Source organism: Bos indicus, chromosome 2 (genome assembly GCF_029378745.1).
Source record: "Bos indicus isolate NIAB-ARS_2022 breed Sahiwal x Tharparkar chromosome 2, NIAB-ARS_B.indTharparkar_mat_pri_1.0, whole genome shotgun sequence".
Classification (NCBI taxonomy): Eukaryota; Metazoa; Chordata; class Mammalia; order Artiodactyla; family Bovidae; genus Bos; species Bos indicus.
Window position 1 is genome coordinate 91,878,955 of NC_091761.1, and position 24,135 is coordinate 91,903,089.

Here is a 24,135-nt window from a genome sequence, read left to right on the forward strand (position 1 = left end):
AGTCAAGACAAGCTGAACTTTTGGAGTCTTAACATGTTAACTTCTCAGTGCTTTTAGAGAGTATTTGTTAGGGTGAATAATAAATGAAGTTAAAGTTGCTGTTGAGACAGATTTTGAATAAGGACTTAATGAGATGCTAGGCAGAGTTAGCTGCTAAGAATGGTACAGTCCTATCACCGTCTTTCACTTGTCAATTATTTAATGAGACTCCCTTATTCAGACAGTATTGTACAAAAAAGTGTAACCTCTTGTCCTTGCTCAAAGGAGACTTGGAAACTAGGGGTGTAGAGAAAATACATGCAGATCAAAAGCTAAACAACTGGAAGCTTCTGAAACCAGAGATATTCAAAATGTAGAAAAGAGAGTAATAGTTTGGAGACCTAAGAAGGGAGAGACACTGTAGGCCAAGGAGTCACTGAGCAAAGTACACAGAGAGTCCTGGGAAGACACACTACTCACAGTGTGTCCTGGGGAGGTACCTTAGATGATCTGGCTAACCTGGAGGGTTTTGGTTTGAGGAAATGAAGTTGGAAAAGCTTGTGGAAGCCCATGAATTGGGGGTAAGAAATGAGTTTCAACTGTTAAGCCACTGGTTCTTCAACTTGACTGCACATTAGAATCTCCTGAGAAATTTAAAATATACTGATGTCTGGGTCCTATACCCAAAGATTCTGATTTAATTGGCCCAAGAATCAAGAGTTTCTTAAGCGCCCAGGTGACTAATGTGCTGTCAGCTTGAGAACTCTGTTAGGCTATAGCGGTTTTCAATCCTGACTGAATATTAGAATCACCTGGGGGAATTATTAAACTAATACCAAAGGCGACACAGAATCAGGAGAAAATATTTGCAAATCACATATCTTGATAAAGGAACGTGCATCAAAAACGTAAAAAACTCCGACAACTCAATACTAACAAGATAATGCAGGTAAATGGGCAAATGATCTGAATAGACGTTTCACTAAAAAGGATATACAGATGGCTAACAAGTACATGAAAATATGCTCAACATCATTAGTCATCAGGGAAATTCAAATCAAACCATAAAGAAATACCACTTCACAACTCTAAGATGGCTATAATAAAAAAAAGATGGACAGCAACAAGTGTTGGCAAACATGTGGAGAAATTGGAACCCTTATACGGTGCTGGTGGGAATGTAAAATGGTGCAGTTGTTTTAGAAAACATTTTGGCAGTTCCTTAACAAGTTAAATATAGAGTTTCCATAATGACCATCAGTCCCACTCCTGGCATACACCCAAGAGAATTGTTAAGGTTCATCCACACAGAAACTTGTGCATGTTCACAGCAGCCTTATATAAGATAGCCAATTAGTGGGAACAACTGATCCATGAAAAAACAAAATGTGGTATATCCATACAGTGGGATATCATTTGGCCACGAAAAGGAATGAAATTCTGATACATGGTACAACAGAGATCAACCTTGAAAACATGCTATGTGAAAGAAGTTAGACATAAAAGAACACAGACCGTATGATCCCATTTATATGAAATTCCAGAATACGTAAACCATAGAGATAGAAAATAGATTACTGATTGCCAAGGGCTGGAAAAAAGAAGGAATGCGGAGGGGCGGCTAACGGGTATGAGATTTTTGGGGGGAGTAATGAAGTATTTTGGAATCAGTGATGATCCATTCACAACTTTGTGACTGTAATAAGTCATTGAATTGTATACTTAAAAGGGTGAACTTTTAAAAAAGGTGAGTTTTATGGTATATGAACTATATCTTGAACATGAAAGTCGCTCAGTCATGTCCAACTCTTTTCAACCCCATAGACTGTTCAGTTCAGTTCAGTTGCTCAGTCGTCTCCGACTCTTTGCGACCCCATGAATTGCAGCACCCAAGGCCTCCCTGTCCAACACCAACTCCTGGAGTTCACCCAAACTCATGTCCATCGAGTCGGTGATGCCACCCGGCCATCTCATCCTCTGTCTCCCCTTCTCCTCCTGCCCCCAATCCCTCCCAGCATCAGTCTTTTGCAATGAGTCAACTCTTCGCATGAGGTGGCTAAAGTATTGGAGTTTCAGCTTTAGCATCATTTCTTCCAATGAACACCCAAGACTGATCTCCTTTGGGATGGACTGGTTGGATCTCCTTGCAGTCCAAGGGACTCTCAAGAGTCTTCTCCAACACCACAGTTCGAAAGCATCAATTCTTCGGTGCTCAGCTTTCTTCACAGTCCAACTCTCACATCCATACATGACCACTGGAAAAACCATAGCCTTGACTAGACGGACCTTTGTTGGCAAAGTAATGTCTCTGCTTTTGAATATGCTATCTAGGTTGATCATAACTTTCCTTCCAAGGAGTAAGCATCTTTTAATTTCATGGCTGCAGTCACCATCTGCAGTGATTTTGGAGCCCAGAAAAATAAAGTCTGACACTGTTTCCACTGTTTCCCCATCTATTTCCCATGAAGTGATGGGACCAGATGCCATGATCTTCGTTTTCTGAATGTTGAGCTTTAAGCCAACGTTTTCACTCTCCTCTTTCACTTTCATCAAGAGGCTTTTTAGTTCCTCTTCACTTTCTGCCATAAGGGTGGTGTCATCTGCATATCTGAGGTTATTGATATTTCTCCTGGCAATCTTGATTCCAGCTTGTGCTTCTTCCAGCCCAGCATTTCTCATGATGTACTCTGCATATAAGTTAAATAAGCAGAGTGACAATATACAGCCTTGACATACTCCTTTTCCTATTTGGAACCAGTTTGTTGTTCCATGTCCAGTTCTAACTGTTGCTTCCAGACCTGTATATAGGTTTCTCAAGAGGCAGGTCCATAGACTGCAGTCCATGGAATTCTAAAGGCCAGAATACTGGAGTGGGTAGCCTTTCCCTTCTCTAGGGTATCTTCCCAACCCAGGGATCAAACCCATGTCTCCTGCATTGCAGGCAGATTCTTTACCAGCTGAGCCACAAGGGAATTCTAAGAATACCAGAGTGGGTAGCCTATTCCTTCTCCAGTGGATCTTCCTGACCCAGGAATTGAACCAGGGTCTCCTGAATTGCAGGTGGATTCTTTACCAACCGAGCTATCAGGGAAGCTGAATTATATCTAAATAAGTTATAAAAAATAAAACATGAAAAGAATCAATCCATCCCCCACCAGCATTAGCCAATTAAATTAGAATTTCTGGGAATGGGAGTCAGGCACGTGTTTTTCTTCTTTTGTGACAAATTTTATTTTTTTGTTTATTTGGCTGTGTTGGGTCTTAGTTGGGCAGGTGAGATCTTCCATGCATCATGGAAGATCTTTCCTTGCAGCGCATGGACTCTTTAGTGGTGGTGTGTAGGCTTCGGGGCACTTGGGTTCAGTTGTTCCTCAGCATGTGGGATCTTAGTTCCCCAACCAGGGATCAAACCAGAGTCCCCTGCATTGCAAGGCAGATTCTCAACCACTTCTCCCTGGGAAGTCCCCAGGGACAGGTTCTAGGTGTACAACTAGGACTGAGAACGATGTAGTGGCACAGTGGTAAAGAATCCATCTGCCAATGCAGGAGATGCAGGTTCAATCCCTGGGTTGGGAAGACCTCTGGGAGTAGGAAATGGCAGCCTACTTCATTATTCTTGCCTGGAAAATTTCATGGACAGAGGAGCCTGGTAGGCTATATAGTCCATGGGGGTCACAAAAAGTCGGCCATGACTGAGCGTGCAGGCATGTGCAGGAGATGAAAATATATTAGTGATCTATGCAGCTTTGTTTTCCCCAAAGCAGAAACAAAATACTTGAGTTCAGTTCAGTTCAGTTCAGTTCATTTTAGTCGCTCAGTCGTGTCCAACTCTTTGCGACCCCATGAATTGCAGCACCCAAGGTCTCCCTGTCCAACACCAACTCCTGGAATTCACCCAAACTCATGTCCATCGAGTCAGTGATGCCATCCAGCCATCTCATCCTCTGTCGTCCCCTTCTCCTCCTGTTCCCAATCCCTCCCAGCATCAGAGTCTTTTGCAATGAGTCAGCTCTTCGCATGAGGTGGCCAAAGTATTGGAGTTTCAGCTTTAGCATCAGTCCTTCCAATGAACACCCAGGACTGATCTCCTTTGGGATGGACTGGTTGGATCTCCTTGCAGTCCAAGGCAATCTCAAGAGTCCTCTCCAACACCACAGTTCAAAAGCATCAATTCTTCGATGCTCAGCTTTCTTCACAGTCCAACTCTCACATCCATACATGACCACTGGAAAAACCATAGCCTTGACTAGACGGACCTTTGTTGGCAAAGTAATGTCTCTGCTTTTGAATATGCTATCTAGGTTGGTCATAACTTTCATGGATTCAAATCCAGTTTCAACTGTAAATTTCATTTTAAGAGATTATTTTATTGACCCTTCAGTATGGATATGTGGGTGTATTGCTTCAAATAACCCTTTTCAAAAAATGCAAATAGGTAGACAATTGTTAGTATACCTCAAAGCAATAGGAAAAAAAATGTATTTTGTGTTGAATTTTAAATCAAAGACACCAAGTGATTTATGACTTTAGATAATTTTGGAAAGTCTTGGTTGCAAAGTTGACTCTCAGTGCTTCAGTGGCCTCTTTTTCAAGTGATTGTAATTTACTTAGGATTTAGTCTTCACTTTGCTCACCATCTGCTCAGTGATACCAGGTAGATCATCCAATGTTTCTAGGCCTCATATAGTCATTACTAAAAAAGGGAATATAATGTCATGTGCTAGGGAATGGGGATATAGTGGGGAAAAAAACAAGCTAGAATAGATATGCTTTCTTTCCTTAAGCAGATTTCAGGTTCTTTGCTTAAAAGAGACAGAACTAGGCGGTCTCCAAATTCTTTGATCATTTACTGAGGATAACATAAAGGTAGAAGACAGACTAGAGAAATAACTCTTGTGGGCCTCTTGGGCCTCTTCCATCTTCTGTGATTTAAAGAAATAAATATGCAAGTGTCTTGGAAGGTTGCCTTCAGAATTTGCTATAGAGGATAAATTCGTTGGGTGACATTTTTGTTACCTCCTTATCCTATTCTTGGAATGGACAATAAAATAAAAATGTTTCAGAACACTTACATTCCTTCATAAAAGGATGAATCATAGCTTAAAATATCAATACAAATCTACTTGTTTATCTATATCAGGTGTTAAAAGCCACTTTCAAGTAAACCACTTGATTAGTAAATTAATACAATTAAGCATGATTAACATGTTAGAAATCTCAGCATAGATTCAAAAATTCCAAATGCATAGCTGTGGTGTTCAATACCAACAGAAGGCCACTTTCTGCCTTCCAAGTGCCTTCCAACATACTCCACTGTTCCATTCAAAGGAGAATGAAAATAATATCAAAATGTAAACATTCAGTGTAATCATCTCCCAAAGAGCTCCTGTGTCTTTGTCTGCCAAGAGAAAGTCTTTGTTGGAGATCTGTTTGTTAATTAACGTATCTTGATTTCATGAAAAAAAAAAGTTCTTATATTCTTTTTTCTGTGTGTGTTCCATTACTTTAATTACTTACAAATTAGAAAGTTAGCATGGTTTGTTAGAGTCAGAGCTAGTCTTTAAGTCCCAATTCTACTACAAAGTAGCCCTGGTTTTCAGTTTCATCTTATGATACATGCCCTCCTTCCTTATGGACCTGAAGGAAGAAAAAAATGAGATGTTATATTGAAAAGTGCTTCAAAATCTAAGAAATCACACAAAGATACTATTATTAATTATTAATACTGGTTATATATGTTACCTATATTAACTTTTGAGTAACCTTAACACCCCATTTCTCACCCATTTTTCACTTAGAGAAAGTTAATAAACCTAGAATTTTTATTTTGCTCAGCAGTCACCATGTATTAAAAAATTGAGGCTAAAGAGAGGAAGCAACTTATGAAACAAGCTGTTGTTGTTTATTCGCTAAGTCATGTCTGATTCTTTTTCAACCGTGTGGACTGTAGCCTGCCTATGGGATTTCCCAGGCAAGAATAGTGGAGTGGATTGACATTTCTTTCTCCAGGGGATCTTCCCAACCCAGGGATCAAACCTGCATCTCCTGTGTTGGTAAGTGTATTCTTTACCATGGAGCCACCTGAGAAGCCCATGAAGCAAGCCAGTGACAAATAGAACTTAGGATGGAGTCCAAACTATCCGTGCTTTCTTCTCCCCTTCTGTCTCTCCTCCCATCCCCATCTCTCTCTCCCTCTTTATCTTTCTTAAGTCTTTATACTCCTTTTTTAAACAAATGATTTTCCGCCCCTCCAGAAAACAAGATTTTGGTGAAGCAGTCGCCCATGCTTGTGGTAAACGACAATGAGGTCAACCTCAGCTGCAAGTACACGTACAACCTCTTCTCAAAGGAGTTCCGGGCATCCCTTTATAAGGGAGCAGATAGCGCTGTGGAGGTCTGTGCTGTGAATGGAAACCACTCCCATCCACTTCAGTCAACAAATAAGGAATTCAACTGCACCGTGAAAGTAGGCAATGAAACGGTGACTTTCTACCTCCAGGATCTGTATGTCAACCAAACAGATATTTATTTCTGCAAACTTGAGGTTCTTTATCCTCCTCCTTACATAGACAATGAGAAGAGTAATGGGACCATTATCCATGTGAAAGGTAATGTACCACTTGGCCAATGTCTGCTCTCAAGTAACGGTTTTCAACTACAGTCTTGAAAACTAGGTCATGATCAGTGGTGGGGGTTGGCTAACTCCCAAAGAGGAAAACCAGAGAGGAGGTCTACACATGTTAAGCTAGTGATATTTTGCGTATTTTGTTTCCTCTCACATTCTGCCCTGGGAAGAAGGAAGGAAATGTACTCAAATGCCATTCCCATATCATTTAATGTACTCTATTCTATTTTTCAGAGAAACATCTTTGTCCATCTCCCCGGTCTCCTGAGTCTTCTAAGCCATTTTGGGCCTTGGTGGTGGTAAACGGAGTCCTAGTTTTCTATAGCTTGCTAGTAACAGTGGCTCTTTCTAACTGCTGGGTAAGAGAAGCAACATTGCTTTCATGTAACTTTTCTATTGCATAAGCAATTGGACATATTCAAGAATTTTGCCTATGTGGCTTATTTTCCATTTAACATGTGATTATTTTCTTTTTCTCTGCTAGGTTTGAGTAGGTTCCCTGCTAGATTCTCTTTTAGACTATTCAGTTTTACCTGAAATAAAAATCTGATGTGAGTTTTATGTTCCAGAAGCCATTGATTAGGTGGCCAGGCAAGTAAGAAGCTAAACAGGCAAATTAGGGTGGGGGACAAATTAAGGTAGAAAGTTACTTTTCTTTGCCATTTTGCAATGTCATTATGACATATAAAATATGTATAAAAACATAAGTGACTTGGGAATCTAAGCAACTGAAGCTAATGAACAATTTTTGTTCATAGTCAAAAATCATGAGAAATTTGACTACTGAAATTACACATTCAAACCTAGCAAAGAAACTAGGTCTGTTTATCTGAGTCATATTTTTATCTCTTCTGAAGCAGTTAAATTTTGTGAGGCCAAGTATGGTGCTGTCATTATGAAACTATAATGGGAGTTAGACTGTTCTGAGCTCTCACTGCTGAATTGGAGTTTACAAACTTTTGCAATTGTTCATGCAATTAACTTACAGTGTTTTTCTCTACCTTCAATATTGAAGTTTTGGCCTAGGTTTGAACACATATTGATAACCATATATACTGTGAATCAGGGACCTCCTTATTTTCTTTCCTTTTCTTACTCAGAAGCTTGCTGTTCTTGTGTACATGGGGGCACTATTCCATATTGTCTTTGAATTTTTTTTTCTAGAAGTCAGATGCATGCATGAATCATTTCCTCAACAAGAGATGTATGTTCCTCAAGGATAAAGACTATTTCTCTTGATATTCACCATCCATCTGGTAGTAAATACATTTAGTTTAGTGTTTCTAGAATATCTATGAATTGATAACTCCTAGAGAGGCCAAACTAAGGACTTAAATGAGTATGCCTGGAGCACCATACTCTTCTCGAAGGCACAGTCCATACATCTGATTTGTTCATGGACCAGTGATTTCTGGGAGTCATGTCACGTTGAAGCCACCCTGTTTACTATAGCCTTGGTGCTGGGCAGGCATGAGTAGAGGGGGAGGACAGTTGGGTACACAGTCATGCCCAGGATGAATTCAGCCTGTAATCCTTTTAAACTCTTGTTGGTCTGTGGCCAAAGTTTGCCTCTCCCTTGTTTCCCACATGCTTCTCCCATTTGGGGAGACTAAGGGGCAGATGGACATTTGTCAGGCAGCCTGTTGCCTAACCTGTACCTCCAGCAAGATCTGTAAGCACCAAAGTGGCTGCTTGTTCCTGGAAATCCTTTATACCAGATATTATCTTGAGAATTTGCCTGCCTTGCCTTCTGCAACTTGCCCAGCCCTGATGGGGGCCTTTTATGTAGTAAAATATTGCTCAGGTTCTTCCTCTGATGTTAGTTGAGTCCCTTCATCTTTGTGGATCTTGCTATCTTCATCCAAGATACCTTCCATCTTTGAACCTCTGTGGAGTTTGTCAGCAATATAATTTAGAAACTCAGTTCCTGTTTTTATCTTGATCCCCTTAAAATAACAACTTCTTAATTAAAATCCAGGTGCAGTGTCTTTGGGGGTACGTTTTCAGGACAGGTACTCCCCTGTACCATGCTGACCTAGGTCAATGTACTTTCCTAGCTTTGTGAAAAGTAATTTTGGAAACTGTTTTAACTTTTTGAGGCCAGAAGGGTATTGCTCACCATTTAAAATGTATTGTCAATATGCAGTAGAGTATAACCAGGTTATATATTATATAACTAATTATATAACTATAATATATAAAAGTTATATATTATATAACTATAATATAATTATATATTATAATTATATTATATAACTAATATACTAAGTGGCTTGAATTACTCAAAGGGACAAAAGTGGCTTCTCATTTTTAATGTGTTTAAAAAGTAGATTTTCAACTTGGAAATATCATAATGCAATACATTTTTCTTTGGCAGCACTACTAATTCCTAGGGCTTCCCTGGTGGCTCAGATGATAAAGAATCTGCCTGCAATGTGGGAGACCTGGGTTTGATCTCTGGGTCAGGAGGATCCCCTGGAAAAGGGAATGGCTACCCAGTCCAGTATTCTTGCCTGGGAATTCCATGGACAGAGGAAACTGATGGGCTACAGTCCATATGGTTACACAGAGTCAGACATGACTGAGTGCCTAACACTAACTCCTAGTGAGGTTCATCTTGCTTTGTCTTGAGCAAACTTATTCTGGTCTCTTTCTGTCTCATGAGCTCCCTGAAAATTGGGAAGTCTCGGTGCTTGGTATACCTTATCTTCTTCTGTGGCCTCTTGTGGTTAATGAGGTTACTCAATAAGAAGTAACTTTTATTTGCATCTCAAACATAGGTGTTTGTACTTTCTGACCAAAAGGGGATGAAATAAATATATCTGTATACTTTATTGAATAACACAGGATTTTTCCCTGGTCTTGTCTTTTCCCAATACTGTTACTGTTCAAGTAACCAGCACCTTACTGAGACAGGCAGGCGGATCATTAGGAGTCCCTAGAGTTTAGCCATTTCGGGGGCACTTTTCTAGGATCCTACTTTTGGCTGGTCTGCACTGTGCCTTGGTGTAAGCTGCTGTTTTCCAGAACTTCCCGAGGACCTGTGATGTACTGCCTTAAGCAGTTCTAGGCTGAGTGGGTTTTTGGGAGCAGCTGCAAATGCTATCTCAGTTCTTGACCTGTTGCTGACATTTGAGTCAACAAAGAGCTCCCCTCTGCCAGGCAGCCACAGACCAGCACCTGTTACCCTCACTCAATCCTCCATTTGCTCCATGGAGCTGGTAAGCCCATTCTCCTTCTTAGTCTAAAGGAACATTTGAAAAACAGTTTTCTCCTCTATAAATCACACTGTGGGGAATGTGGGGAATGTGTGTACAGGTAGTATCTGTCTTTAAATCCAGTGGGTGTGCTTTTAAAAATCAATTATTAATAATGAATTAATTTGGCTGCAACGGCTCTTAGTTGCATCATGTAGGGTCTTACATTGCCGCACATGGATCTGTAGTTTGGGCTTCAGTACTTGCTGCACCTGGGCTTAGTTGCTCAGCAGTATGTGGGATCTTCAGTCCCTGACCAGGGATCAAACCTGTATCCCCTGAATTGCAAGGTGGATTCTTAACCACTGGGCCACCAGGGAAGTCCCTCCAGTGGGTTCTTGAAGACCATGTCTTTTAAATACATTGTCTTATGTTTACCTGTGTCTTTCTGCTGCTTCCAAGAAATGAATGTGTAAGGATTGGGTAGGAGGAAGAGAAAGGGAGGAGTGGTCCTGAAATCAAAATCACATGTCTGTGGCAGAGAGTGAATGGTGAAGTGTTGAATGACTTAGTCACCCAGGCATGTAAAGTCAGTGCTCTGCACACATTTACACATATGCTACATGCTCATGGACACTGTGGGTTCTGTTTACTGTTCCCAGCCATGCATGTGTCATTTCTATCCCACTGTTGTATTTACAGTTAGGGTGAAAATGACTAAATCTGCTATCTGATAACAGCAAGAGGGTAAGCATGGGAGCGGACTGCAGCAGATTTTTCATAATTTTGGTGCACTCCAGAGAACTTCAGAATCAAGACATCTTCATTATGGGGATCCTTCTAATTGGCTATAGTTTAATTTGAGTGTCCAGAGGCAAAAACTGTCCTTAGAACTCTGGCAAGAGGAGTCCTCAAAGTTAGAGTAAGTACTAACTTACTAAGTAAGTACTATCCTGCCTCCCAGGATATCAGCAGCAGCCTTTCACATTTATTTCAGGGCAGTTCCTTGCCTCACTTCTTCCCTGCCATAACCCTGTACTCAAGAGGACTCTAGTCTTTTATTTATTGAAAGGATGTAGAACCAAGATGTTTCAAGGGCAACTTCCCTCACACACTTGGTTTCCATAGCTATCTCTCTGAATCTATCCCCCAGTTATGTCTGTATAATGCTGTCCTCTTCTTACTTCCAGCTAGATAATCCGTCCATCATCTCAAATCCCAAATAACCAAAACTGAATTGAGAGCCGCTCTTAAATCTACTTCACCTCTCTTCTTGCCTTATACCAGTGGATGGAACACTATCCTCCTGGTCACCCAGGCTCTGATCATCAGTCATCTCTGAGTATGAGCGAGAAGAAGGACCCAAACAGTCTAACAATACTCATTCTAACTTGATGATGTATTTGTATCCATTGCTTCCTTTTCATTCCTTTCTTTGTCATCATCAGACTTTTCAGATCAGGATTTCTTGGTCTTGGCACTACTAACATTTTGAGCTGGATAAGACTTTGTCATCAGGAGCTGCCTTGTACAATGTAGGATGTTGAGCAGCATCCTTGGCCTTGACCCACTAGAGACCAGTAGCACTCGTCGTATTTGTGACAACCCAGAATGTCTTCAGATGTTGTCAGATGTCCCCTGGGACAGGGGATAAGGGAACTGGAGGTGTCAAGGATGAGGCTTAGGAGGTCTAGCTTGGGCAACTATATGTAGGATAGTGTCACTCATTGGGATGGGAAACACCAGTAGGGACCAGCCTTCATGCCTTTGACCATGTTGAATTTAAAGCACCTTTGAGATCTAATCCAGAGATATAAATTCAGGTGAATAGGTGATAACTGAAGCTGTGAATGTGCATGAAGTTGCCTAGGAGAGAGGATGAGTAGAGGAGAATGCCTAGGACTATGAGGAACTCTAACACTGAATGTCTAGTTAGGGAAGAATGAGTTTGCAAAGGAGGCAAGGAGGCAGTGGCCAGGGAGGTAGGATGAAACCTGGATGGTACCATCTCACAGAAGGCAAAACAGAAGCGTTTCAGAAAGGAGAGAGTAGTGGATCATCTAGAATGCAGCTGAGAGTTCAAAAGATGAGGCTGAAAACAAGTGTTTTGCCAACCTTCAGCACTTAACTCATGGCCCTTTGACAAAGAAGATGGGAAGGGCTCAGGTAGGAGTGCATGGAAATAAGGCCAGTCTTTCGCTTACTTATTCAGGTGTTCATGACATTTCTGTCAAACGTGTTTACTTTTGTATCAGGCCTATGCCAAGAAATAGACTTTTTTTTTTTTTTTTCATTTTAGAGAACTCTGAATCCAGAAATCTGGATGGCTTTCTATTTTTAGAATTTTTATGGGTCTTTTATCAAACAAGTAAATTTTACCAGCACATTGATCCAGAAAAGATGTTCTTAACCCTCAGTCAAAACTTTGCTAAGGTTCATGGTGTATATAGCTCTTGTTCCAGGGTTAGTATCATGCCTATTTCCCTCAGCCCTGGTAGAACTTCATCCAGAGGGAGCTGAGTCTGAGGAACGGAGATGAATGATGCTGTTGTCTTTAACGGAGTGGGTTGCCATGCCCTCCTCCAGGGGATCTTCCAAACCCAGGGATTGAACCCAGGTCTCCCACATTGCAGGTGGATTCTTTACCATCTGGGCCACCAGGGAAACCCTAATGGAAATGTACATACACACAAAGGAACAGGAATGTAACAAGTTGCCTAGAATGTAACACTCAATTAATCTGGACTCCACTGCTATATATTTGTGACCATTCCAGACTCTTGTGGGCTGACGGTCCTCTGGTTAATTATGGGGAAAAATGGCTTCTTTAAGCAAATGGTGAATGTAAGAAGATTGCCATGGGGACACTTAACCTTTTCAAAGGAGGAAGGACCTTTAAGAATATTCACGTATCAACGGTTGATATGTTAATTAGACATGCTTTTGGAATTCATTCACATGGCTGCATTGAGAATACACAGGTGCCTTTCTCTAAAACACTTTCTTCGATTCAAAATTTTCAAGTTAATTTGGAAGAGTCCAAAGTAGTTGGGTTGGATTAACCATCCAAGTCCAAGGTGCTCAGTGAACTCATGGCTTCATTTGACTGGCCATGCTCTGAGTGGTTGTCCCCAAATCTTAGAACTCCTCCCCAGACACCTCTCTCTGTGTCCTGCCCCCTTCTCAATGACACTTCTTTTTTTTCACAGATGAAGAATAAGAGAAACAGGATGCTTCAGAGCGACTATATGAACATGACCCCCCGCAGGCCAGGGCCCACCCGGAGGCACTACCAGCCCTATGCGCCGGCACGGGACTTTGCGGCCTACCGCTCCTGACACGGACGCCTATCCAGATGCAAGCCGGCTGGCCCCTCTTCACCTGCTCAACACCACTGCTCTGGATAGGAAAGGCCTGCCTTGTCTTCAGCCAGCCACCTTGGCCTCCTGTTAGGCCACTGATGCCAAATTTTCTTGAATGACTAGACCGAAGAACGTCATTTTGAGACTCGGAGATGAAGCGAAGGAATACTAGTGCCACAGTCCAAATTCAAACTCACTGTGTATTTATTGACTGGATTGAGAGGTTGGGGTGGAAAACCACAAGTGAGTGCATTCTGTTAAGCCTAGAAATCTGCCTCCAGTTCCACTCCTTTCTAACTCACCCACACGTTGTGGTCAAGCGAAGTGTGATGTCGAAAGACGTTTTCGATGGAGAAGAAGTTAGGGAATCACTCCCTTTGAAGAAATGGGGATTTAAGGTGGGGATAGGTTAGAAATGGGGAAGGAGTGGTGAGACGTAAACATTTTTAAAACCATTAAAACACTGTCTCTCACTCATGAAATGAGCCACTTAGTTCCTATTTAATACTGTTTTAGTTTGTAAAGATGTAGATACTCTTTTTGAATTCTGGTCCTATTTGGTCATTTTGACCAAGAGATTCTCTTTAGTCATGGGAGGCAAACCAACTTGCTTTATTTACTCCCTATGATGCGAACTCAATGTAGTCTTCACAATATGATTTTGAAAGAATAAAGTAGTCCTCCCACACCAAGGAAGAATGTGTCAGGAAATAAGGTCACTTTAGGTCAAAAATTATTTGAATACGATGAAGGGCTATTTATTCAGCAGCTCATTTCAGTCCAATCATACAGGGGCCCCTTCTGTTTCATGTATTTTAGATCTGCACAGTTTGTTTCTTTATTGTCTGCATGGAAATCTAAAGTGGGATGCAGAGGGCGCATCCGGAGGGAGAAGTAAAGATGCTGTGAAAGAAGGATGTTAGCATCCATTAGAACAGGAGGATGAGTCCTGAGAAACTTCTGAAGGAGGCAGAACAGAAGGGAATGACACAGTTCTTGCCATGTGCTGAGGGGATGGCCAACATTTGGTGGGAGTTTTCCAGAAACAGCAGGCAGAAGGAGCCATGATGAGAGCTCCTTTCTGGGATTTTTGGGCTTTAGGGCTCAGAGCTCCGGAAATCTGTGGTTCGGCTGCCTGTTTACCCTGGAGATCCTTCAACATGGAAAAATATTTGATGCTTTTGAGATAGCATCAAAGTTCTCAAGACACTCTGCAAGGCCAGACCCTGGACACACTATGGATATTTTTCTGGTTCCAGTTTGAGTCAACTGGAGTATGTCTGGGGACCTTGAAGAACAGCTTTACTGTTTCCATTATAATTTCTTCAGTGCTTTGATTCATTCAGATGTTGGAGAAGTCTAGGTTTTAGAGGCAGGTAGACCTGGTTCGTGGAGAAGGCAGTGGCAACCCACTCCAGTACTCTTGCCTGGAAAATCCCATGGACCGAGGAGCCTGGTAGGCTGCAGTCCATGGGGTCGCACAGAGTCGGACACGACTGAAGCGACTTAGCAGCAGCAGCAGACCTGGTTCAAGTTCTATTGCTAGTTGGCCTCAGGAGAGTCTCTGCCTTTCTAAAACTCTGATTCTCCAACTATAAAATGAAGATAACGATCAAAAAAGTTTATTTCTATACTATCCTTTCCATGAGGGCATGTCCCCAAGTTTGTCTTTTTTTCCCTGCTTGTCACTGACAAGTAGTACCATGCCTGACATATGTTAGCTATTATTATTGTTGTGTGGATAACCTATGTATAAAAATTAAACTGGGCAATGACCTGAGAAAGAAAAGACTGTTATAACACAAATTTAAACCCACTACCCAGGGATGAGGTGCTACAAAATTTGAGAGCCTCTAAACTCCCTCACATTCCCTGTTTCAAAATACTTTAGCTTGTAATAAAAATGTACAGCGTTCTGCCTCCCACTTTTATGTATATAAAGAGGTCTCCTCTAACTTTTTTTGGTAACATGTGGAAGAATAGAAATCTTATAATTCCAGATAGAGGATATTGTACTTCAGTTGATTTTAAAATGGGTTTCCCTCCCATAAGTTTAATTATTTCAAAGAAGGTCAAACCTAGCAGTACTTGGGTGAGGAAGAACTGTTGAATTTATGTGACACATGTGACACATTGCCAGGCTCTTGGCATACAGAGTTCCTTAATCCAAGTGATCAGATTGAATTAGAAAAGGATAGAGCTAGAGAATTTTTAGAAAGGGTAATGACAAAAAATAATTTAAAAAGTGGAAAGATTTGCTCTTTGGTAATAAATGGTTTTATTTTCTGATGGGAAAAATAGGTCTACTGAAGATGAATCATACTTTAGATTTCTCTTACTCACTCTGAACAGAACCAAAGTAGAAATGTTAACAGGGAAGTCCGTTTTCACTATTACTATGAACCAAGAAATGGTTTAAAAACAGTGGTTGGAGCAAGGCTTTTACAGTTTCAGATATGGCAGTTGTGAAGAAAACAATGCCATTTGCTTCTATTTTTATCAGAGTCTTATAATTAACAGTGTTTCTGTAATTTTTGATTGTGAGCTCACTTATTTGGGGATGAACATGCCAATTTAAAGAGACTTAGTGTACATGATGTTCTGTGTTCAGTGATAAAATTACTGAACTACCATGTACCTGTTTTTAAATTTGTGCTTTAACTGTGTAGAGCAGGTATGCTTTACTTTTGGTGATGAATCTGGAGAAAATCTGTTATTTAAAAAAGTATGGGATAAACCCTTCTAGTAAATCTCCAGTTTAGTCTTTAAAAAATTCCAGACTTTTAAATATTAGTTTTACTTCAAAGGGAAGTACACTTTTGGATTGTTTGCATGGCTTTAGTCACAGCTTCTCATCAGAGCAATGGTTTATGTCTCTGAGATGTCAGGCTGGGCTTACCTGTGCATTCTGTGTGATGTAAACGCTGAATCCGAAAGATCAAACTTCAGCCTTGATTCCGTCTGTTCCTCAGGTTAACTAACTGAGCCACCAGTTCTCACGGTTAATTCAATGGGGATGTTGGTGGTTAAATGGATATCAGATCCCTCATCTCAGCCTTCTGTACTGTTATAGAGGAACCATAGCAGGCCTGGGGACTGACTCCACAGTGCTAACTTTAACTACATGCTGGAGGTTGAGATGGTGGCAAGAATGCACCTGGAACCAAGGGCATCACTGCTGTAGACTTGTTACTACACAGGGCTTGGTATCTGCAAGGCCACTTGAGGCTCAGGAAATCTCTTTCTTCTAAGTATACTTTCTGATGCACTCCTCCTCAAATATCACAGACATGTTCCAACCTCAGGGCCTTTACACATACCGTTTCCTCTGTCTGAAACGTCTTCCGCACATATCTACCTGGCTTCCTCCTTCCTTTTCTTCAGGTTGCTGCTCAAGAGTCACTTTCTACCATTGTGAAATCCCTCCAAGAAACACCTGATTTTCTTGCTTGTTTTTTTCCCATAGCATTTCACAATTTCTTACACATGATTTTTAAACTTATTTGTTTACTGCCTATTTCCCCAAACTAGATCTAAGAGGGATGGTGCTTTGTCTGTTGTCACATCTCCAGTGCCCAGAACAGAGTCTGGTGTTTAACAAATATTGATTGACTGAATGAATGAATGTCACCAGCTTTTATGAATTAATGGCCAGTCTAAAGAAAGTAATCAGACTCTGAGAAGAGAGCCAGTTCTGTTTTCTACTTTCCTATTAGTAAGCTCAAAAATCTACTTTATTCATGAGACAGGAAGTAAAACATATACATAGCCAAACCTGGTGAAAGAAAACCTGATAGCCATAAGTTCATTTACATTTTAGAAATATTTGTGCAGTGAGACAAACCAATACTGTTAGAGTCATCTTAAAAAGTCATGCTAAGTCAAGATTAAGTCGATTTCTCATTGAAGTCTCCAAATTGCCTCTTAATGGAGAATTGACTGTTTTAAACATGCGTTTAGTATAAATCATCTGAAAATGTTGGCTTTGCTGTTAAAATCCTATCCTACTACAAAATCACTGCTCTTTCTTTTCCTTTTTTCTTGACCCACTGAATTCTATAAATGCTTTGCCTGGCTGTGATTCTAAAAGAACTCAAGGATGGGAATGCTGAGGATAGACAGTTTAAGCTTCTCCTGTCATACTCTTGTCTTAACTGAACAGGCCAATGGCATGCAATAGTTTAAAAGAAGAACAATAAACAAAACTGTGACATTTGGAGCAAGTTGAAAAATTCAAATAGGTATATTAATCACCACACACAGTGCTATCCTCTTGGGGGTAGGGAAAGGCCCTTGCACAAGAGACACAGCTATTACTTCATGTAATAGCTACCATTACTTGATTACAAATTGTGCTTTGAGTGTGGCCTGGAGTCACCTAGGTGTGCTATGACTTCATCTCTAAATAGACTATTTTCTTTGTGGAAATGGAGCTCATTAAACTTAAAGATAACCAAAATCTCCTACTCCAAGAAAGACTCAAGTTAGCTAGTAACTCATGAATTTGATTGCATAAACCAAATCAACCAGAAAAGGATAAGTTGGTAAAAAAAAAAAAAAAAATCAAGCATTAAATGAATAGCCTTAATAAATATTCCTTTACTGGGCTAATAAAACTAGTGTAATCTGGTTCTGTGAAAAGGTTTCAGCCCTTTGAAACTCAAGTGCAAAATGAAATAAATTGCAAACCTTTCATGACTTCACCTAACAGACCTCCCACCCTGTTCTAACTATGTAGCTAAGAGACCAGTGTGCCACAGCCCTGACTTCACTTTTTAAAATCCAGTCTGATAAGAGATTGATTCCTTTTAAAGCAGAACACTTTCTCCTCTCCTTGTCTGGAACAGAGATAATGGATGAGTGAGAAAAAAATCAAAGAAACTTCTGGATCAATCATAATAGGGGCCCTAACCCCTACCCTGGGCTTCCCTGGTGGCTTGACCACCAACCTAAGCAGTAGTAAATGGGATGGTTTGGGAGTTACCAGAAACTAGTTGGTCATCTTATCTGTGTCTCTTTAGCTGAGGCACCAACTCTTAGCTTTTCAATAGTGGTGCTCAGAAGTTTAGCTCTTCTGGAATGAATCTCAGTGGGTGGTTCTCGGATTTGGCATCCCAAAGGAATGTGTGGCTTTCTCTTTGAAGATTCCCAGGCTCTCAGCACTTAGAGATCCAGGCCACTGTCCAGGGCAAAGTGGAGCTCACTTCCTCAGGGTGACTTTTGTTCCTTTCAGAGTACAGAGACTGGGCTCCATGCTTGAAAAACACTAAGGATGAAATATGGGTGATCCAAGAATATGTCATCTGTGTCGAGCTGATCTCATTATTGAGGCCATTCTAAAGGCCAGAATGTGTGCTTCCTAAGCCCGTTTCCTTATCTTATTTGCCTGTGTAAACTCAGTGAAAAGTTTTGGAATGCTGGGAATTTGAAGGGACAAAATGTCACAGAAAGGTGAATTTATCTTTGCGTAAGGGTGGATTGGATTCTACTTACACTTCAACAGGCAGAGCTATCTCAATGATAGATTGAAACACTCCTCTGGCTCCAAAGAACAAATTGTGAGAGTTAGGTGGAAATGTCAGTTGAGACAGAAGAGCAGCAAACAGCTTTGTTTTCCTATAGTTGTGGTTTTGCTTGGTGATGATGACACACGCCGATGAAAATGTGTAGCATGAACTCCAGTTGTTATCTGAGTGAGCATCTCTGCCAACACTGAAGGATATGTGTGGGTGTCACCTGCAAGCACAGAGAGAGAGAGAGAGAGAGAGAGAGAGAGAGAGAGAAAGGCCTTGGTTCGGAAAGAAGAGCCAGTTAATCAAAGATCAACAGTGACAAGTGGTGCTGTTTATTTCGTGAGCGTCAGATTTGACTTCCTTCCCCTTGCTAATCTCCAAGTCTGAATTTAGTCTCTGGACTAAATAGATGAGTGTCTGGTGACTGAGGAAGTGGGTGGGACAAGGTGGGCTTGAGTAGGCGTCATGGCAATTACCATGGTTACTTAGTCATATCTTGGTCTTCTGGGCACACACTTAGTATTAGATATGTTAGCTTCCAAAATGTGCATTCTTGCTAACTTTCAAGAACCTGTTACATATTCCAAGAGGGTAGACAAATCTGAGGTTTTCTTGGGGTCCCCTTTGCATTTCCAACCCTATGCAACTCTTGTTTCACTTGTTCTATATCTCTTCCTCTTCTTTTTTTTCCCATCCACTTTATAACTATTTAATGAGCACTTGCCCAGCTCTAAGAAGTAGGCTAGGATGGAGACGTGGCAGCAAGCAACACAGTGTTACTATCTTGATGCTCACCAAGTACAGAGTGTAGATGTTGTATGTCTCTTCTTTTTAAAAATACCCTAATCAGGATAACCACTTATTCTTAATTATGTGTTCAGACCTGAATGTGGCTATTTGATTTCAGGTTTGCTTGAAAAAATTTTTTGAGATGTTCTTATTTCCCATCTCTAACATGTTTCACATCTTAGCTCAGGATTGACAAATTTTTTTCCTGGAAATGGCCCGATAGCAAATATTTTAGGCTTTGTGATCATACTGTCTCTTCCAGTTAGTTCTGCCACGGGAGTCCAAAGGCAGCCACAGACAAGATGGAAACTAGTGAACATGTCTGTGTTCTCATCAACCTTTATTTGTGGATATTTGAATTTCATGTAACTTTTGCACATCACACAATATTAATATTCTTTTGATTCTGCCCTCCCCCACCCCCAGCCACTCATAATGTAAAACCGACTGTTAGCTCATGGGCTGCTCAGAGGCAGATGGTGGGCTGGATTTGGCCTTTGCTGGCTCTGGACTTGGATCCAAGCCACAATTTTAGCTACAAGCTTGTCTTTGAGTTCCAGTCACTCTCCACACTTTTAGAGCTGGAAGGAGTTAGTTTGGGTGTGTGTGAACTTGGGAGTGGTGAATGGTAAGTATCTGTTTTGAAACAAGGACCTGGATCAGTGGAAGAAGAAGAGGAAACTTCCTCTGAGGGAAAATCACTTTTGACAGAGATGGGAAATTATAAATAGGGAGAGAAGCCAATTCGGGATGATAGCGTCCCCTGTACATTATGGCTAAAAGCTTACCAATCTTTGGAATTGTGGCTCCTCTTCTCCTGTTTGCCCTTTCTCTTCTTTTCTCAGCATCACATCAGTTTAATCTCCAGGGGAACAAAGCACATTTTGAGTCACAGCACAAAGAGGCAAAAAATGACCTCTGTCCTATGTAATGAAAGGGAAGGACCATTTTCCTGTTAATTCATCCATACCCAGCCCCCTCAAATCCAACTTTGGGTGGGAATGACAGAGATCAGAAGCAGCTGGCACAACATTGGCCTCCTATTTTCTGTCCATCACATTCTTTCAGTCTGCACTTGGCTGCCATTTAATGGGTGACCGAGAGTGACCGCTCTGAAATTCAAACTGAGACTCAGCATTTCCCAGGTAACTGGTGAAATCACTTGTACTCAGATAAGAAAGGCCCTGACCTGACCCTTACCATTCCCTCACCTCCATTCCCTTCTCCTGTCTACAGCTGCTGGTTACACCCAAGGTATAAATAGTCCTTGGAAGTAGCCCAGCCTGTGTGTGGACCCTGAGCCACACACCCATTCACACCATCTGGGCAATTTAAAAATAGGGCCAAATGTAGCATTTAGCCTGATCTATCCAGCCAAGATGAGGAAATCGCCTCTAAAAGGTCAGATGATTAAGATGATTGTGCCAACAGTCAAGGATGCCAGTAATGAAAACAGATTCTGGTAGACTGGATTTATCCTCACTTTGTACATGGCATTCAAGTTCTGGGTCTGGATGAACAGCCACAGGAATTCCAAGAGTTTTCTTCTCCAGCACGCAGGGCCACTGTGAACTCTTATGTGTTGTGTGCCCTGTGCGAGGACTCTAGGCAAAGGGATGAGGAGGCTAAGACACAGTAAGGATCTGATCAAAGCAGTCAGTCCTAAAGGAAATCAACCTTGAATATTAATCCGAAGGACTCATGCTAAAACTGAAGAGCCAATCCTTTGGCCACCTGATGTGAAGGGCAGACTCACTGGAAAAGACCCTGATACTGGGAAAGATTGAAGTCAGGAGGAGAAGGGGATGACAGAGGATGAGATGGTTGGATGGCATCACTGACTCAGTGGACCTGGGTTTGAGAAAACTCTGGGAGGTAGTAAAGGACAGGGAAGCCTGGCATGCTGCAGTCCATGGGGTTGCAAAGAGTTGGACACTACTTAGCAACTAAAGGACAACAAAATAAGCTACTCCCCTAGAAGAGCTATGCCCACCTGAAAAGTGTACCTTTCTGTAATGACAACATCTAAGGGTTATTGAAGTCCTAATAGAACGCTTGACTTTCTGAAGCTTGATTACTGAGTTCTTTATGGAATAAGTTAGATCCCTATCTCAAAACAGGAATGATCCAGGATGAACAATAATTAAAACAAAAAACATGGCATACCATAACAATGTCTCTCTGGGGGCCCTTCTCTAGTCTTCTCTTTCCTACATTTCTACAGAGTTTAATTCAATTGGTTGGTTTTTCTTGACAATCATCTGGTGGGGTTGTCTTTTAGGAGTAATGTGAGAAGAAACTTCCTGGTTCAGATTTCAGAGGAAAACAAATTTTTGTGACCTGGAGAGTATCAGGATTGGGGTTTACTCTTAGGATGTCCCTGAAATTTTTCACTTAATGGCAGGGTCTTCTCTTATTTCATGGTTATCAGTAGGTGAAGGGGCTAAACCAAATAACCTCAAGTTTAATTCCTATGAGTTTTCAAATTTTTTATTATAACTCTTCCAGGATAATTTCCCCAAAATAAATGCCATTGTTTTGGCTTTTCTCCCATCATCACATTCCCAAGTTTTACAGATATAAATATTTTATGTTTGATATTTGTCTATCAGGTTTATTGGAATAAAGCTAAAATTTCCTATAACTTTTAAATTTAATAATTTATTAAATAAATAGGAAAGACAGGCCTTAGAAAGTATAAAATAATAAGTATTTTTAAAAATATATTAGATTTTTACGTTAAACATGTATGAAAATATAAAATAAAAAATCACATTGTTAATTTAGATCAGTGGCTTAAACTTTTCTTTCCTTTTTCTTTCTTTAGTGGCTTCACTGAGTTCTCACTGTGGCTCACAGGCTCTTTGCTGCTGTGAGTGGGTTTCCTCTAGTTGCGAGTCTAGTGGGGGCTACTCTTTAATTGCTGTGCACAGGCTTCTCGGTGTGATTGCTTCTCTTGTTGCAGAGCATTGGCTCTAGGGCACGTGGGCTTCTGTAGCTGTGGTGCACAGGCTTAGTTGCCCCAGGGCCTGTGGGATCTTAGTGCCCTCACCAGGAACCAAGCCCAGGTCCCCTGCACTGGTAGGTGGATTCTTAATCACTGGACCATCAGGGAAGTCCCCCAATGATAATTTTTTTTCCAAGTGGCAGAATCTTTCTCCATTTTTCTCCTGATATAATCTTATCAGAAAGTCACAGTCAGTATACATGGCCTGGCACCCTCATCTTTTCAGTCTCTCTTAGCTACTTGTAGTGGCTCCCCAGGCAAAACTCATTTTCCTTGGGGTTCTGATTAAATGAAACAACTTATTTGTATTCATTGTCATTCTTAGTCTCAACTGAGATTGTGTCTTTATCTCAAATGGCCAGAAAATAGTCCCTAGAGGATTTAGCTTCAGGATTATTTATATGTGAATCTTTTCCTTCATATCCACACAAACAGTTTTGCTTTTTGTTCTAGTTTCTTTATATTTTGTTAAAATGCCTCTTTTTTTTTTTTTGCATTTGCATTCTTTTCATCTAGAAAAATAATTTACTCTAAAATGAAAATGCTTTAAATTTGTTTTAAAACATCCATGTTTTTGTAATAAATGATAAGTAATATATCATGCCAAATAACCAGAACAAGTACAGAATTAATCTCATTTTCTAACAAAGACCACAATCTGCTCTTTACTTGAGGATCTTCTACTGTTTCACATAATTCTTCTAATGTGTTATCTATTTGAGATTTACCTATTTGCTTCAGTGCAATGTTAATAGTATTTAGTCGCCATTCTCATCATATACTCAAAGCAGTTATATGGTCGAATTTGCTATGTATTTCATCAAGATTTATCTCTTATAAGTTAAGTTTAGTCGCTCAGTCATGTCTGACTCTTTTCGAACCCATGGACTGCAGCACACCAGGCTTCCCTGTCCATCACCAGTTCCCAGAGCTTGTTCAAACTCATGTCCATCAAATCAGTGATGCCATCCAACCATCTCATCCTCTGTCATCCCCTTCTCCTTTCCAGGAGGGCTTCCCAGGTGGCTCAGTGGTAAAGAATCTACCTTCCAAGCAGGAGACCTGGTTGGGAAGATCCCCTGGAGAAGGGACCCGCTACCCACTCCAGTATTCTAGCCTGGAGTCGCAAAGAGTTGGACACGACTGGGCGACTTTCACTTTCTCTCTTTTAGAACATCCATAAAACATTGTGCATAATCTTTGAGTTTTTCCAAAGAATGTCATTATTTTCAGCGCATTTGAACTCACAACTCACAGTGCCAAGTATAAACAGTGAGACATATGTGACTTTTGTATTTTGGGCCAAAATTCTGGCTTGTACACATTTTTATTTTCAACCACGTTAGTGTCACTTTCATAGGCTTTCCTTTTACAATTAAAAACAAAGAACAAAATAAAGCTAAAATTGTTTAGTTTTTTGAAGATTTAAATATAACACACACACACACACACACACATATATATATATATACTTTGTATAAAATAGATAACTAATGAGAACCTACTATACAGCACAGGGGAAAAAATCTGTTTGTAGGACATATACTGTGCTATGTTGTGCTTAGTTGCTCAGTCATGTCTGACTCTTTGCAACCCCAATAAATTGTAGCTGGCCAGGCTCGTCTGTCCATGGGGTTTTTCAGGCAAAAATACTTGAGTGGGT

At 40.7% G+C, this 24,135-nt stretch overlaps 1 protein-coding gene across 2 annotated transcripts in view; it reads left to right on the forward strand.

Moving 5' to 3' along the window:
- CD28 (CD28 molecule) overlaps positions 1-16,784 on the forward strand; it is a 38,627-nt gene extending 21,843 nt beyond the window's left edge. For both annotated transcript variants that reach the window (XM_019975530.2, XM_070770432.1), the window contains exons 2-4: positions 6,234-6,587; positions 6,839-6,963; positions 13,011-16,784. In XM_019975530.2, the coding sequence (XP_019831089.1) occupies positions 6,234-6,587; positions 6,839-6,963; positions 13,011-13,139 (608 nt within the window). In that variant the 3' untranslated portion in view covers positions 13,140-16,784. The remainder of the gene's footprint in view (positions 1-6,233; positions 6,588-6,838; positions 6,964-13,010) is intronic.
- Positions 16,785-24,135: the final 7,351 nt, after the last annotated feature.